Raw genomic sequence first — 13530 nt, forward strand, 5'->3', positions numbered from 1 at the left:
AGTGTGATCACCTACCGGTGGCCGTTTAATGAGGTGCGGCAGGGGTAGAGGTGTGGAGAGGAAAAATTACAGATGATTCGGAATTGAAATATTGATAATCTGTACATAGTACGGAGAGCAGTAACTAACTAGTTCCCGAGTACAAAAAGTACTGGTATGTAGGTGTAGTTAGCGCGGGGAACAAGTTGACAAGATACCTGTCTATGCAGGTACAGTGGCGTGGCAAGCCTTGTACCGGTCGGCACCGGTAGGACACGGTAGAATCCGATCAAGGCACCATTGCAGCTGCAGGAACCTCTATTCCACTGGCCACTGGCCACTGACTGGTTTGCATTCCGTTAAGGTTAGACATATTATGAGCATTAATTGGCCCGTATATTATTATTATGGAAAGCTTCGCATGCCTGTAGAATGCACCGGCTAAGGGGAACTGGCATAACTACCTACCAGGTAGGTAGGTACAATATGGCCCCTTTCTTTCAGTGGCTCTCTATCGGTCGTGGTCCTCCCAGGGGGCTCCAGCGGGTCTCGCCTCACCTTACTAAGTAATACCGGGCGTCTGCAAGTCGCTGTCACCACCCCAGCATCCAACTTCCAACATCCTGTTGCGCATAAACGCCACGTCCAAAGAAAGCAGCAAGGAGAATATTTATAGCTGGAAAAGCCAAGTCTAATGATTGTCCCATCAGGCCATGAACGACGGCGTAATCCTCGCCATGCTCGCCATGGCTCCCTGTTTCAACAGCGTCTCTGCTCGTTTCTCCTCTTCCCCAACCCTTGCAGTGCATCCCATCTTGGACGACCCTGGACTCGCACCCGCCAAGAGGCAAGGATGGCACCATCATTCGCGGCGCAACTTTGAGCAAGGGCTGTCTCGCGTGAGCACTCTTATTTTTTCCTGACGTGCAAGGATCATGGCCAAATCGTTGCCGACCGATATGAGCGTTGGCTGCCGGCCTACCCAGTATTGTACTTGTTGCGATCCTCGGAGGAAATTTCCTTTTTTTCTGACATGGATAGAAACGTATAGAAATCCGGCCCAGATTCATACAAGAGTCAGTCAACAGCGCCCGCCTGGTGACGCCGCATCTGTTGTTTGCTTCCTAGCCAACTAGCGCCCAACCTTGGCAACTGGAAGTGTGGCAGCCGCCGATCTGTCCTTCTCACGGAGTATTCAGCGTTCAGCCTTGCACCCTTGGCCGTTTCGAGCCCGCGTGAAAAAGTCCGCCGTCGGTTCTTGCTTCTCGAAACTTGTTCCAGAATCCCAGCTCGTCCCCATCCTGGTCAGGCATTCAGTGCATTTACGGCCGTCGTCATCGAGCGCCTTGCCTGTGGCACTGCTGACACGATGCACACGGCATGACCTCGCGATGAAGACACACTCAGCCCCCAAATTCAAATCTTGCATTAATTATTCCATCATTACTGCAGCGCTGCATGCAGTCACTTCAAGCGACTGGGACTGTCTTTGTGATTTTGCGCACATTGTACGTACGATTTGGAACACGGACTGACCAACATGAAGTACCAGTAGAACACAAAGAGTCTGGTAACTATATCTCTTTGTTTCATCCAAAGTGGTTTGCCAGCGATGGCCCGTCGTCATGTAGATGCATCTACCCGCCCGTCTGTGTAACATGCAAACGCGGGCAGCTGCGACTTCGCCCCCGTGCCAAGATGTCACAATAACCGCACCCACGCTCGCGCACCATCTCCCTTCTTTCTTCACCATCCGGAAATGTCGAGCCTGGCCATCTCGCTCCCGTCGTCCGTTGCCAGTATCGACACCACCTGATCCGAGTGCAAAGAAACGTCGACTCACACGAGATGGGGCGGCTTACACGACCCCAGCGCATCGTCATCTACGTCGAAATGGCCGTCCGTGCTCTCGCCATCATTATGCTGGCCCTCGCCCTCGGCATCTTCATCTACACGTCCGTTTCGTGGGACTACAATATCCTGCACGGATACATCATTGTACGCGCAAGGTCCCCAGAGCGCCCGACACCATCAAGTTTAAGCCAGCTAACCTAGAGACGGAATCGAGTTTAGGTGTCTATTTTTATCACTTATGACCTGGCAGGCATCGTCCATCTCACAAGCGTTTTAGCCTTGAAATACCGCTCATCGCTTGCAATACTGAGACTCTACCTCATGTCTCGCATGGCCCTCGAGGCTGCCGCTGCTGGTGGTGCCATTGGGGGCGGCGTGGTCGTCTTCTCCGAACCCTCATCACCTCCCGACTGCGAATCGCCGACGTGCCAGGCTGCGTTACAAATTGGCGTGGCGCGAGAGCCTGCCGCGACGCTCATATGGATTGCTGCGTAGGTTGTCCTCTCCGCAGTCGAGCAAATGCGTGGGGTTCGGCCTGGAAATACGAATGCTAACCTTAACGCCTTCAAGAGGGTTGCACTATGTGTTGTTGAATCTTATTGCTGTTGAATACTACTTCGTTACGCAAAGACAAAAAGTCAGGCGCGACTTGGGCAGAACAGACTACGAGCTATCGACCGGAACTTTGCCCCCGGACGAAGCGGCTGCCTGACGGCAGGCGAGTTTATCCAGCTAGCTACAGCCACCATATGGTCGGCTTTTTACTACATAACCTTCCCTCGGGCCAGGACGGAGCAGACAAATAAACTGTTCGACGAGGTGCCGAGAATGCCAAGGAGATAACATGGGCTGTGAGTAGAACTATTTACAAGAGGAAGTTGAAATCAAGGTGTTGCTAGAGAGCGCCACACTCGGCGGGATGCATCTAATCGCGCCCGTCAAGTCGGCCGTTGATATTGCGTGTAGCTACAGTTCATCTCGCCCGGCCCGTTGAGTCGGCCGCTGATGCATTGCATGTAGCTACAGAAACAACCTCGGCGGCACCATCGGATTGGGTTCGGCGGCGCAGACGGCTGAACGCGGGGCGGCGACCGACTGGCGTAAAGAACCCATCCTTCCGCTCCATCCGGCCCATGGGTTTATTCGTTGTTCTTTTTTTCCATTCACTGCTTCTTCCTCCTTCCAATCGCCATCTCCGACTCAGAAGCTCTTTATTGCCAGCTTTGCATTGGCGCGGAATTGCGAACTTCGTCTCCCCACAATCAGGCTGCAGGCTGCGCGCTCTTGCATGTGAATCCCGATCGACTCCAAAAAGTCACCAACGTCATCCACTCCCACCCACGCAATTGCAAACGCCTTGCAGCTCTCGTCCATCCAACCAAAACCGATATATCGTCCCCGATTTGCATTTCTGCACCACTCAAATACCTGCGACACTGCATGCGACACTGCCACCGGCCCCGCATCCCTGACAATGGCGGCGCAAACCAGCAGCACCGCCATGGCGCTGCATCCGCCTCCGGACATCACCTCGGACGACGAAGCCAAGACGGCCGCCGAGCGCTCCACGTACACGGACCCGGATGACGTCCAGGCGGTGCTGCAGCCGGCCATGAGCCGTGCCGCCAGCCACCTCACCTCGGTGCACACGCCTGCCGTCGAAAAGGCCGCCGCCATGGAGCGCATGGCGGGCTTCTTTGACGGCGGCTCCGGCGTCGCCAACATTGCTGAAGACTCGCATGACGATGACGATGTCGCGATGCCAACGAGGCCATCCACGCGGAAAGCGACGGACCACACGATGCAGCCCTCGCTACCCATACCGAAGCCCTTCAACTCACAGGACGTGTATAAGGCGACGCGGACGCAACAGACCAAAGGCGTCTTAGGTGCGGCGCTCGGGCCGACACGCCACCAACGATCCGGGTCCGCCGGCCAGGAGGCGCTCAAGCGCTTCCGGGGGGCCCTGCCTTCCTTTGGCTCTCCCTCCAGCTTCTTGCCGTCTCTACCGACCAAGTACTTTAACAACCTCGCCGACTCCATCCCCAGCATCAGCGGACACACAAAAAATGCCAAATCCGAAACGGCAGCTCCGAACGCTAAACCACCCGCTGTGAAGCGGCTGCACGCGCAGGCTACCATGCCCATCATGCCGGCACGCGATAGCTCCAACTCGCCGCGCCTGGGATCGTCGGGCTCGCTCCGGCGCACCACGTCCGACGAGAGCATCCTTTACCACACTCTCTCGCGGCAGTCGTCGCTTGGTGACGACGACCGCTTCCAGGACGTCCGTGAAATGGTCAACATGCGGCTGCTCGCCCTGAAAGACAGCTTTCCCGATGTGCCCAACTTCAAAATGCCCGACGTGCCCAACTTTAAGATGCCGTCGCTGGCCCGGCTGCAGGCCACCGCGCGCCGCTCGCAAATCTCCCTCAACGGCATCTTCTCCTCCAGCGACGCTGCCGCCGACACGCCGCAGCAGCCGCGCGACGTCGTCGCCCCAGAGTCGAGCCCCGAGCGGGAGACCAAGCTGCAGCATCCCAAGGACGACTTTGACGACATGCTCAAGGACCTGACCGGCGACGTCGTTATCCTGGGCGGGTACCGCGGCTCCGTGCTGCGCTCCGCCGAGCCGCCGCACCACCAGCTCTGGGCACCCGTCAAGCTCGGCCTCAACCTGCGCAAGGCCGACCTCGAAGTCGGCCTGACCGACGCTGACGAAGAGTCTATGCCCGAGCGCATCATCCCCTCGGGCATGCTCAAAAACATTGGTCCCATTGACATCTCCCGGAAACTGTTTCGCAAACTCCAATCCTCGGCCAATGCACAGTCCGGCCGTCTCCGGGTCTGGGACTTTGGTTACGATTGGCGCCTCAGCCCGCGACGCCTTTCCCGGCACCTACAAGATTTTCTCGCCACGCTGCCGTCCAACCAGCCCACCGGCGGGAACACCTCGGCGTCGTCCCGAGGCGCCATTGTCATTGCCCATAGCCTTGGGGGGCTAATCACGCGGCACGCCGTCAACCAACGGCCAGAGCTGTTTGCGGGCGTGCTGTACGCTGGCGTCCCGCATCAGTGCATGAACATTCTCGGCCCGCTGCGCAACGGGGATGCCGTGCTCTTCAACGAGAAGCTGCTGACGGCGCGCGTCAACTTTTCCATCCGCACCAGCTTTACGCTCCTCCCCGAGGACTCGTTTTGCTTCGTTGATAAGCATACGGGCGAGGCTTACCCTGTCGATTTCTTGGATCCCATGAGCTGGGTGCGCCATCGGTTGAGTCCGTGCCTCGAGGCGCCGCTGCCCGCAGCAGCGGCGGCGGTCGCCAAATCGTCGTCGCCGGCCACTGGCTCCCTAGCCTCGTTCCTGCCGCACTCCTTCCTCCGTCCCCGCAGCGACAGCAAAGAAAACGAGCCGGACCCCGTTGTGCCGTCCATGACGACGGGCGCATCCCCACCCGTGGTTGCCGCGGCGTCCGACTCTGGTGGTCCGTCCTCGGACATGACGGAAGAGGCCTGGCTGGCGTCGGTCGACGATGAGCGCCGCCACCTTTACGCGTACCTGAAGCGGACACTTGCCGACACGCGGACGTTCCGCGCCGAGCTGAGGCACTCGGCGCGGCACCAGGCGGCCAATGCGTACCCGCCGCTGGCCGTGTTGTACGGCAAGGCGATCCCGACGGTTTGCGCGGCCGGCGTCGACGGCCGCGCGGGCATCTCCCGCGTCGACGCCTACGACGACCTGGCCTTTGGCTCTGGCGACGGTGTCACGCTCGCGCGTGAGGCCATGCTACCCGAGGGCTACGCGCTCGTCCGCGGTGGCCGCGTCAGTACCGAGCGCGGGCACATTACGCTGCTCGGCGACATGCCGGCGCTGGGGAGGGCGCTGAAGGCGCTGATACGCGGGCGTGCCAAGGGCATAGGCCTTGGTGCGCCAGACGGGCCTTGATAAAAAGGCAGTGCCAAGTGTGTGAAGACGGCGCGGGTGGGGGAAACCTTGGCTGGAATACTCCCGGGGGGTTCTTTGGCAATTGTAAAACTGTAGATGACATATTCGTGACAGTGTATAGAGGAGGGGACAATGAACATGATATACAATTCCAAGAGACATTTTACATAAAAATACATAAAATCCTTGCACAATACCATGTCCAGATCAAGATACCGAAAATCTGCATAAACCAAATTCAAAAAGTTGTTCAGAACGCGAAGACGAGGAAATTGAGCATAATATTATATACTCTATTGTAAACGTACTAAAGACAATGTTAGATTTGCCCCGACTCCTTGCCCACCAAGGCATTCATTCCAAGCTCTCTCATCATGCAAGTCGTTGCCACTGCGCTCCTCTTTTCCGCACGCATCGTAGCCTGCAGCAACAAAGCGCACGCAGCAATGTGAGCCCATGGCTTATTTCATCCGGCCGATCCCGCGTTGTCGTTGCTGATAGTAGCGGGGATAATTCTTCACACGAGGTTGGGAGACAGGCGTGGAGACGATGTTTGCTGTCTCTTCACGGACCGTTTTCTCCGATGACTCTGACACATGCGGAGAATAATAGCGTACGCTGTAGGGAGGGGGGGAGGGGGGTTATGAACGGCTGGATGTGCCACACTGGATTCGGTCGAGGGTACAGTACAGTTGCCATCGACACGGTGAACCAGAGGTGCTGCCCGCTTGGGTGCAGGGCTTTCCTTTTTTTTCTTCCGGCCAGTGACCGTTTTTGGTGTGGCGAAAAAAAAAAAGCCGCGCCATGTTGTTTTGGACCTTGGAGGTTTTGGCGTGTTTTGGCGTGCGGCCGGTCCTGCATGTCTGACCGACACGATAGGGTTGCATTGCAGACTACCTACCACGTCTCACTGACCTAAAAGAGCAAAGCTCGTTACAGGCCAAAATAGAAGTTGAGGCGAGAAGATAGACTGCAATGGCCAAGTATAAGCTTACCCAGTCGCCAGGACACGGTGCACGGCTTGACTTTTTGCGGTGCAGTCCTGATTCGGATGTTTTGCGTGTCACGGAACGCACGCTTCATCCCGCAGCATTGTGGAGTGCTTCGAGGCTTGCAACGTACCACACTGGCATTGTCCAAGTAACCTCCTCCTGCTCCGTCAATGTGTTGATGGCTGTGACGACCTGTTGGTGCATGCGCTGCAAGATGTGGTCGAGATGGTCGCGGTCGCGGCAGGCTTCGTCTTGCTCGCGCGGGACAAAGACCAGCTCGACGAGGTTGGGCAGCGCCTGGCGGATGATGCGCAGCACGTCCATGGTCAGACTCGCGGCCGTCATGGAGCGGTAGGTGTCGTCGATCCAAAACAGGGCGTCGCTGACGGCGATGCGGCGCACGGCGGCCAGCTCGGCGCGGTCGCACAGGGTCATGCAGGTGCGAAACTGCGCGTCGGTGGCCATGTAGCCCTGGCGCGGGCCGAAATAGAGCACGTCACGGCGGGGGTCAAAGTAGACGCGGCCCGGCTGGCGGGCAAAGCCAAAGCAGCGGCGGTAGCTCTTGGTAGCCTCGACACGCGACTCGGCACAAATGGACAGGTTTGCGGGGTTTGGTGTCGTCGTCGTGCAGCCCGTGGCCGCAATGAGACGCGGAGCCGAGTCGGGAGCCAGCTCGTCGCCGCCACAGCGGACAGGGACGATGCGCGTGCCCGGGAGACTGTAGTTCCATATGCGGAGACGTAGTTCGACGGGCAGTCTGGAAAAGAGCGACTGCGGTTGAAACGATTCGTTAGCTGTGGGTCTTGAATCCCATCGTGAAGCGTGGGATAGATGCATCGTTCTGCGACGTGGGGAGACGGCTGTGGGACTTACAAAGCTGGCAGGGGAATCACGCTCCATTGTGTCTGCCAAAGGCATGTTCGCAAAATCAGTCCGGTAGTGGCAGTGTGATAGCGGTGAAAATGAATCAATCACAGTACAGCCCCGGGAGGGCAGGGTGGGAAGTCTGGTGAGGAGAGGAATGCAGTTCAAGACGGAGGATCAAGGGTTGAGGATTGAGGATTGCGAGATTGCGAGGGCACGGTGAGGAGAGGGAGGTGGGTAGGCTGGTCGTTATAGGTTTTAGCGACTGGACGACTCGCGGCGAGTAAGACGAAAGACGAACGGCTCCACGAGCCGGGGACTTGCAGACAAGCAGACAGGATCCGTTTTGATGCGTCAAGCAATGCACTTGTAGGGGTGCCAAAGCTGCTCTGGCAAAAAAAGGTCGAGTGACAGGTTGCTTCCTAGCAGGTATATATATATAATATGACGGAATCCAGACCACAGACCTAGAGAAGTGGATAATAAAGCGCCGCCCCAGGCCTGTGTGAGCGTTCAACTTGAGTTTTGGTGGCGCGGGTTGGTGGGCTAGAAACAGGTTCAGTGGTGGTTAGTGGTTAGACTTGCCTGTCATGTATGTGTGGTTGCAAAGTCTATTTTCAACCACACAGGAATAATAATGAAGGGGCGCCATGCCGTTATAACTTGAAGATGAAGTGAGTTTGCGGCAAAGAACAGGAATTGTCTTTGCATCTGCTTGCGGTCCACTTTCTGCAACGCCTGCTACAATTGGACAGAAAGCAAGGGAGGCAGACCATGGCCATGTCGGCTGCACATCATGGGCTAGTTACCACCTGGCGGGGGAACTTGTTATCAACACCCTGCTGGGGAGATGGTCATATGTTCCGGGGAGGGGTGGTGTGGGAACCAGTGATGTGATTGCCACCAGACAAACCATACGAGCAGTTGACCAGTGGTGCTCAATTGTGGCAAAACTGACCAAATCTTGGTAGTCTGTGTGACTCTTTGTCATGAACCTGTTTCTTTCTGTCTCGCGGATAGGTACAGGCTGGAGGGCAGCATGGTGAGGCTGGACGCTCGGCCCAAGGTTGCTGAACTGGTTGACGGGTAGAGCGCACGTGGAGGAGGTGTGCCATTCTAGGCACAAGTCAAGACAAACAACACAGAAGCGAACAAATAGGAGGGTGAACTGGGATCCATGACTGGCGGGTGATACATACCATGACTGGATCAAGCTATCCTGGCCGCCATGGGCATACAGCCACCAAACCCCATGTTTCTGTATAGTCGCCGCCTTGCCCGGCCGAGTGACTGACATGGCGCCCGGTTGGATACGGGAGCTTCTGGTGGACACTGGCATAGGGTTGCCGGCGCGTGCTAGTGCGGGTGCATCCGAGTACCGGGAGCGAAGTGCGAAAAGGCCAAGCGGCCGCCCACGTCCAACGCAAAAGAGGTCGCGCGGAGGGCCAAAACGCTTTACAGTCGAGAGCACATGTCGTACCTTCGTACCGGGAGCCACTTTGGACCTGCACCGTGAATACCGGACTGGCTATTCACGTCATCGTCCACTACTGCCCAAACTGGACGGCCCATCTGTTCATGGCGAAAAGGCACACACTTGACCTAAACCTTGTCCCGGACGGGCTGCAACCACATTTTTTTGTTTTCTGTTTTTTTTTGGCGATCGTTGTATTCTGGAAATAGAGCATAAGCTGGGGCGGTCTGCAGACAAATGTTTGGCCAAGCAGCCCTGGTCCACGATTTTGTCATGAAAGAGACGGAACGAGACGGAACGGCCGAGTGGAGGAAGGCCCTTGTCGTCCGCTATCTTGAGACCAGGGAGCGCGGCCAGCCACCACCACTCAGATCATGGTGCGAGGGGGAGGGTCGTTCGGTTCCCGGCGGTGGTCTGAATCAATCAACTATCAGTATCAGATTGATGGGAGCGGCCCAACGGAGCACGCGTTGGACGAGGAAAACGGACCCATGCTCGGTCAGTCAAGCCGTTGATAAAGGAGGACGATGTACTGGCTCGTCTTTTTCGGGGCATTGAGGATGCACCTTGGATGCCGGCAGATGGGTAGATGAGCCGCAGCAAACGCAGGTCCGCGGAAGCTTACCCAGTCCGTATCAGTCGAGCTTGGGAAACCAGCATGCTGAGACAATGTAACATGAGTGTTTTTGGGGGGGGTTGCATGAAAGGGTAGGTCTGGTTCATGTGGATTGCGTGTTGCTGTAGCTCGGATGAATGGTCGAATGGGCTTGCCCTGCGTGCGGGTGTGCAGTGTGGATAGCATCATGGTTACTGGCTTTGGTGAATTGAGGTAGTTACGGAGTGTGCGTGGACTTATTGGACGCCGCCTGGCAAGCCACTATTACAGGGCCTTTCGCTATTACAGAGCCTTGTACATAGCGGGGGCGGAAGTACCTGCAATTTCTGTGATTGGCTAGGAGCCCTAAAAGGGACTTGGATTCTCCAACAAGATATATTGTGTGTAGATGAAAGTAATATATAATTTATAATATATATAATATATATAATGTATATATACTTATAGGTAATAAAGTAGTACCGATGCATCTCGATTACGAGTCAACATTCAATTATACAAGGCCCTCGCCGTAAAGAAGCTCTCCAGCTCACCGAGTACTTGATGTCGGTCTATATTACCACATTCCACCACACCATCATACACACACACAACAACACACACGAAGCCACTGAAAGCCTCATGAGCCCGTTTCTGCCTTTGGAAAAAGGACAAAAGTTGGGGTGCATCAACAGCCCGCGGGAGCTGCATTGGGTCAATTCCGCCGCCGCGCTTTTAACCCCCAGAGGATCGACAACACAACTCTGTTACACTCCCCGTCCTGCCACTCGCTCGTTTGGGAAAACAGTCCCATGTCCATCCAAAATGTCTCGCTGGCGGGGTTCTGGAACACGGCCGGCCGGCTCCTTTGTTTGCTAGGGATGCGCTGCATTTTTTTTGCTCCCTGGTGCAAGCTGCCGTGTTGATATTTTTTTTTTTTCCCCAAACACATGCTGACCGCCAAGCCCTTTGTCTCGCCGGAATTCTCTCCCGTCTCTACAGATTACAAGCAGCACAGAGAACGATGCGCTGCCCTACTGGTATCATGGCACCGTTTTGCAGGCACTCAGACCCCTGCCAAGCGACTGCTAACGAGTTACTTTTCCATCATCTCATCATCTCACGATAGTAGAGCCAATCATAACGGCCGCGTCGTCCAATTCCATGGCTATCCATTGGTTGCTTCACCCTCCGTCCACTCCCAGTCCAGACTCGACCACACCGGTTCTTGCTTGTTCGCCAACGCACCAGTCGTTCCATGTCATAGCGCTCAGACAGTAGGGCGGCTCCGAGTGGCTATCAAGCCCGTGGGCATCGTTTCATTCCGTTGCTGCACATGCCCGGCCGAATGGGACATGGTGCTTTAAAATAAATGTCCGAGTCATCCTCCTCCCCGTTTCCGAGTAATGGTCCGTAAGGTCCGGCCACGCTGTACAACGTTGACGTTGGGGCGGCTCGTACACCTTTCTCCTTCATCACCAACATCATCGGAGATGACACGATGCGGAGAATATCACGGCTCGCATCACGGCACATTTGCGCTGTCAGATTAAGTCTCAGGTACGCCGCCAGAGCCCGTGTCTCTGCCAACTGCAACCTGGATTACAAAGCCGGTTTGCAGCGACATGAATGAACGCTCATGTCGGCCCAGACAGCCGTTCCTTATCAGTGTTGAAGCGCGCCGTCTTGCAGTGAACCATGGCTTATTATGTCTCGGCTTGTCTGTCGCCGCTGTGCTAGCTCCAAGGCCTCGACAACATTCTTTCATCTCAGAGCACGAGTACACCATGTACAAAAGCTACAGGCCGTTTGAGCGAGCACGCCACCAAATCAGACACCACGGCGATGCTGGCAGATGCAGGTTCCGCTCTCGTCTCAGTCGTTTTCCGCCTCGAACCACCAGGCATGACTCGATCAAAAGTAAAGTTGCTTGGCAGGTTTGGGAATGTTCTAGATCCCGCAATCTAGACCTGCGCCATCAACGTTGGGAAGGGGCGTCGATCTCGAACCGCTGCACTCGGTGGCCGGCGGATCGGGCCGTTGCGGGACATTCCAACCCTCCAAGGCGATTCCGCAGTCGTCCTGTAATAAAAACACGCAAAAGCTAACTATCCAACATGGCACAAGAACAACATCACTCGATGCCGTCTCCCGCGGCCACGAGCCGCGCCATCGTACGACGAGCGGAAGTTCTCCGCCTACCAAACCTTACGTCTCTCTGCAGGCTGCCACTTTGCTTCCCGCACATTCCCTACATGGTGCTCAACCTTTCCATATTTTCCCTTGCCGCAAGGACACTCTTGGCTTCTTCCCGCTCCCATTTCGCGTCCCCCAGCGATTACCCCACGCCCCTCGGTCTGGAGACGGGAGGTTGCAACGAGTATACCCGCCAAGGGCCGGGCCGCGGCACGCCCGCAACGGGTGGGCTCACGACCATGACTTGTTTCATATTCCACGCTGGTGAATGGGAAGACGATGCGTGCTGCTCAGCGCCGAGAGAGAGCAATACCGCTTTTCACGAACAATAAAGAGCAAGAATTACATGTGCATTGCCACGCGCGGTGCCCCCCTAATGCCACGTGTCGGGTTCGTTCCCAAATTACGTTGCGCACGTTTGATGAACCTGGTAGTGACCATGGCATCTATCTATTTATCACACTACCGAGAGAGAAGTCTGAAGGGAGTGTGAGTCGTCTAGGTTTCATGGTAAACTCTGTGTCTATACACCGTTCCCCTGGAGCTACGCACTGTAGATTGATTTTGATAGCGTTCGGGGATCCGTCATCTCTAAAAACAATCATTGTGTTGCTAAGCCGAAAAAAAAGAAGGGGATGAATTGTTCAATTGATATCTGTACACGAAATGGCGCAAGGACGCTCCAACATGTTGTGAGTGGTGAAGTCAATGGGAGACACGGGCAGTGTCTCGCCTAGAAGAGCCCCGCGTTGGGGTAATTTTCCAAAATCTGGAGCTCATCCTGCATCAAGTTGAGAATATTCTCATAGCCCGCCGTCCAATCCATGGTCCCCATCGTCGTCGGGTCCCAGTCCGCCGGTAATTCTGACAGTACCGGCTCTCCCCCGGGTATGACCGCCGCCTCCTCGGCCAGCGGCAGCAAGCCCTGCTGCGCAAAGCTCATTTCGGGTGCCTGCTTCAGCAAGGGCTGTTGTGATTGTGGTTGTTGTTGTTGTTGCTGTTGGTAGGGGTCCAGCTGCGGCTGCCCCTGCCCGATGCTAAACTGCCGGTGCAGCAGGTCGTTGACGTGGTCGAGCGCCTGCGGCATCTCGGGCACGGAGGCGCTGCTGTTGTTGATCTTGAGCTTGACGCCGACAAACAGGCCGGCGACCTCGCACATGACGTGGCACAGCTGGTGGAAGCGCTTGAGGCGGTTGGAGACGTCGAGGGCGTGGCTGAGCGACTCGATGAACTCCTGGAGCAGCACGAGGTCGGTCAGGGACAGCGTCTCGAGCACGTGGCGCAGGACGACGAAGAAGGGCGCAAACGGCGTGTGCAGGATGGTCCAGTTGATGTAGCTCGACCGCGCGTACGGGCCCAAGCGCATGAGGTGCATGGAGCGCTTGTGCGTGCGCATGGCGCGGCGCGCGGCCTCGACGCACTCGGCGCGGAAGACGTCCTGCCCGTCGAGCGCGGCGACGGCCTGGTACACGAGCGTCAGGTTGACCGAGAGCTGGATCTCCTCGCCGATGCGGAAGATCTCGGTCAGCACCGGCGCTTCCTCGTTGGCCGGGTACTGCCGCTGGTGGGACTCGGCCTCGCGCAGGAGGCTGCGGCACTCGGCCGCGAGCGCCGTCGCGTGCGCCACGCG

The 13530-nt window shown here is 56.5% G+C and overlaps 6 protein-coding genes across 6 annotated transcripts in view; 4 read left to right on the top strand and 2 right to left on the bottom strand.

The window, feature by feature from the left end:
* Positions 1–692: 692 nt before the first annotated feature.
* On the top strand, positions 693–1363 carry CCM_07558 (uncharacterized protein; the record flags this gene model as incomplete). The annotated part of the gene is made up of 4 exons (XM_006672699.1): positions 693–878; positions 911–964; positions 1021–1055; positions 1108–1363. The coding sequence occupies 4 exons, from the start codon at positions 693–695 to the stop codon at positions 1361–1363; spliced, it is 531 nt and encodes a 176-aa protein (XP_006672762.1).
* A 464-nt stretch (positions 1364–1827) lies between these two features.
* CCM_07559 (uncharacterized protein) lies at positions 1828–2328 on the top strand (the record flags this gene model as incomplete). Its single annotated transcript, XM_006672700.1, has 2 exons — positions 1828–1988; positions 2145–2328. The coding sequence occupies 2 exons, from the start codon at positions 1828–1830 to the stop codon at positions 2326–2328; spliced, it is 345 nt and encodes a 114-aa protein (XP_006672763.1).
* A 979-nt stretch (positions 2329–3307) lies between these two features.
* On the top strand, positions 3308–5779 carry CCM_07560 (uncharacterized protein; the record flags this gene model as incomplete). Its single annotated transcript, XM_006672701.1, has 1 exon — positions 3308–5779. The coding sequence occupies one exon, from the start codon at positions 3308–3310 to the stop codon at positions 5777–5779; it is 2472 nt and encodes an 823-aa protein (XP_006672764.1).
* A 461-nt stretch (positions 5780–6240) lies between these two features.
* CCM_07561 (uncharacterized protein) lies at positions 6241–7671 on the bottom strand (the record flags this gene model as incomplete). Its single annotated transcript, XM_006672702.1, has 4 exons — positions 6241–6368; positions 6775–6856; positions 6907–7542; positions 7645–7671. 4 exons carry the CDS (start codon positions 7669–7671, stop codon positions 6241–6243), a joined length of 873 nt encoding a protein of 290 aa, XP_006672765.1.
* A 2983-nt stretch (positions 7672–10654) lies between these two features.
* CCM_07562 (uncharacterized protein) lies at positions 10655–11071 on the top strand (the record flags this gene model as incomplete). Its single annotated transcript, XM_006672703.1, has 1 exon — positions 10655–11071. One exon carries the CDS (start codon positions 10655–10657, stop codon positions 11069–11071), a length of 417 nt encoding a protein of 138 aa, XP_006672766.1.
* A 1562-nt stretch (positions 11072–12633) lies between these two features.
* The window catches only part of CCM_07563 (fungal specific transcription factor), a gene marked incomplete at both ends in the record, with an annotated part of 2647 nt that continues 1750 nt past the window's right edge, over positions 12634–13530 (bottom strand). The window contains one exon of the mRNA XM_006672704.1: positions 12634–13461. Coding sequence (XP_006672767.1) covers positions 12634–13461 — 828 coding nt within the window. The remainder of the gene's footprint in view (positions 13462–13530) is intronic.

The sequence above is a fragment of the Cordyceps militaris genome (genome assembly GCF_000225605.1).
Source record: "Cordyceps militaris CM01 unplaced genomic scaffold CCM_S00006, whole genome shotgun sequence".
Taxonomy (NCBI): domain Eukaryota; kingdom Fungi; phylum Ascomycota; class Sordariomycetes; order Hypocreales; family Cordycipitaceae; genus Cordyceps; species Cordyceps militaris.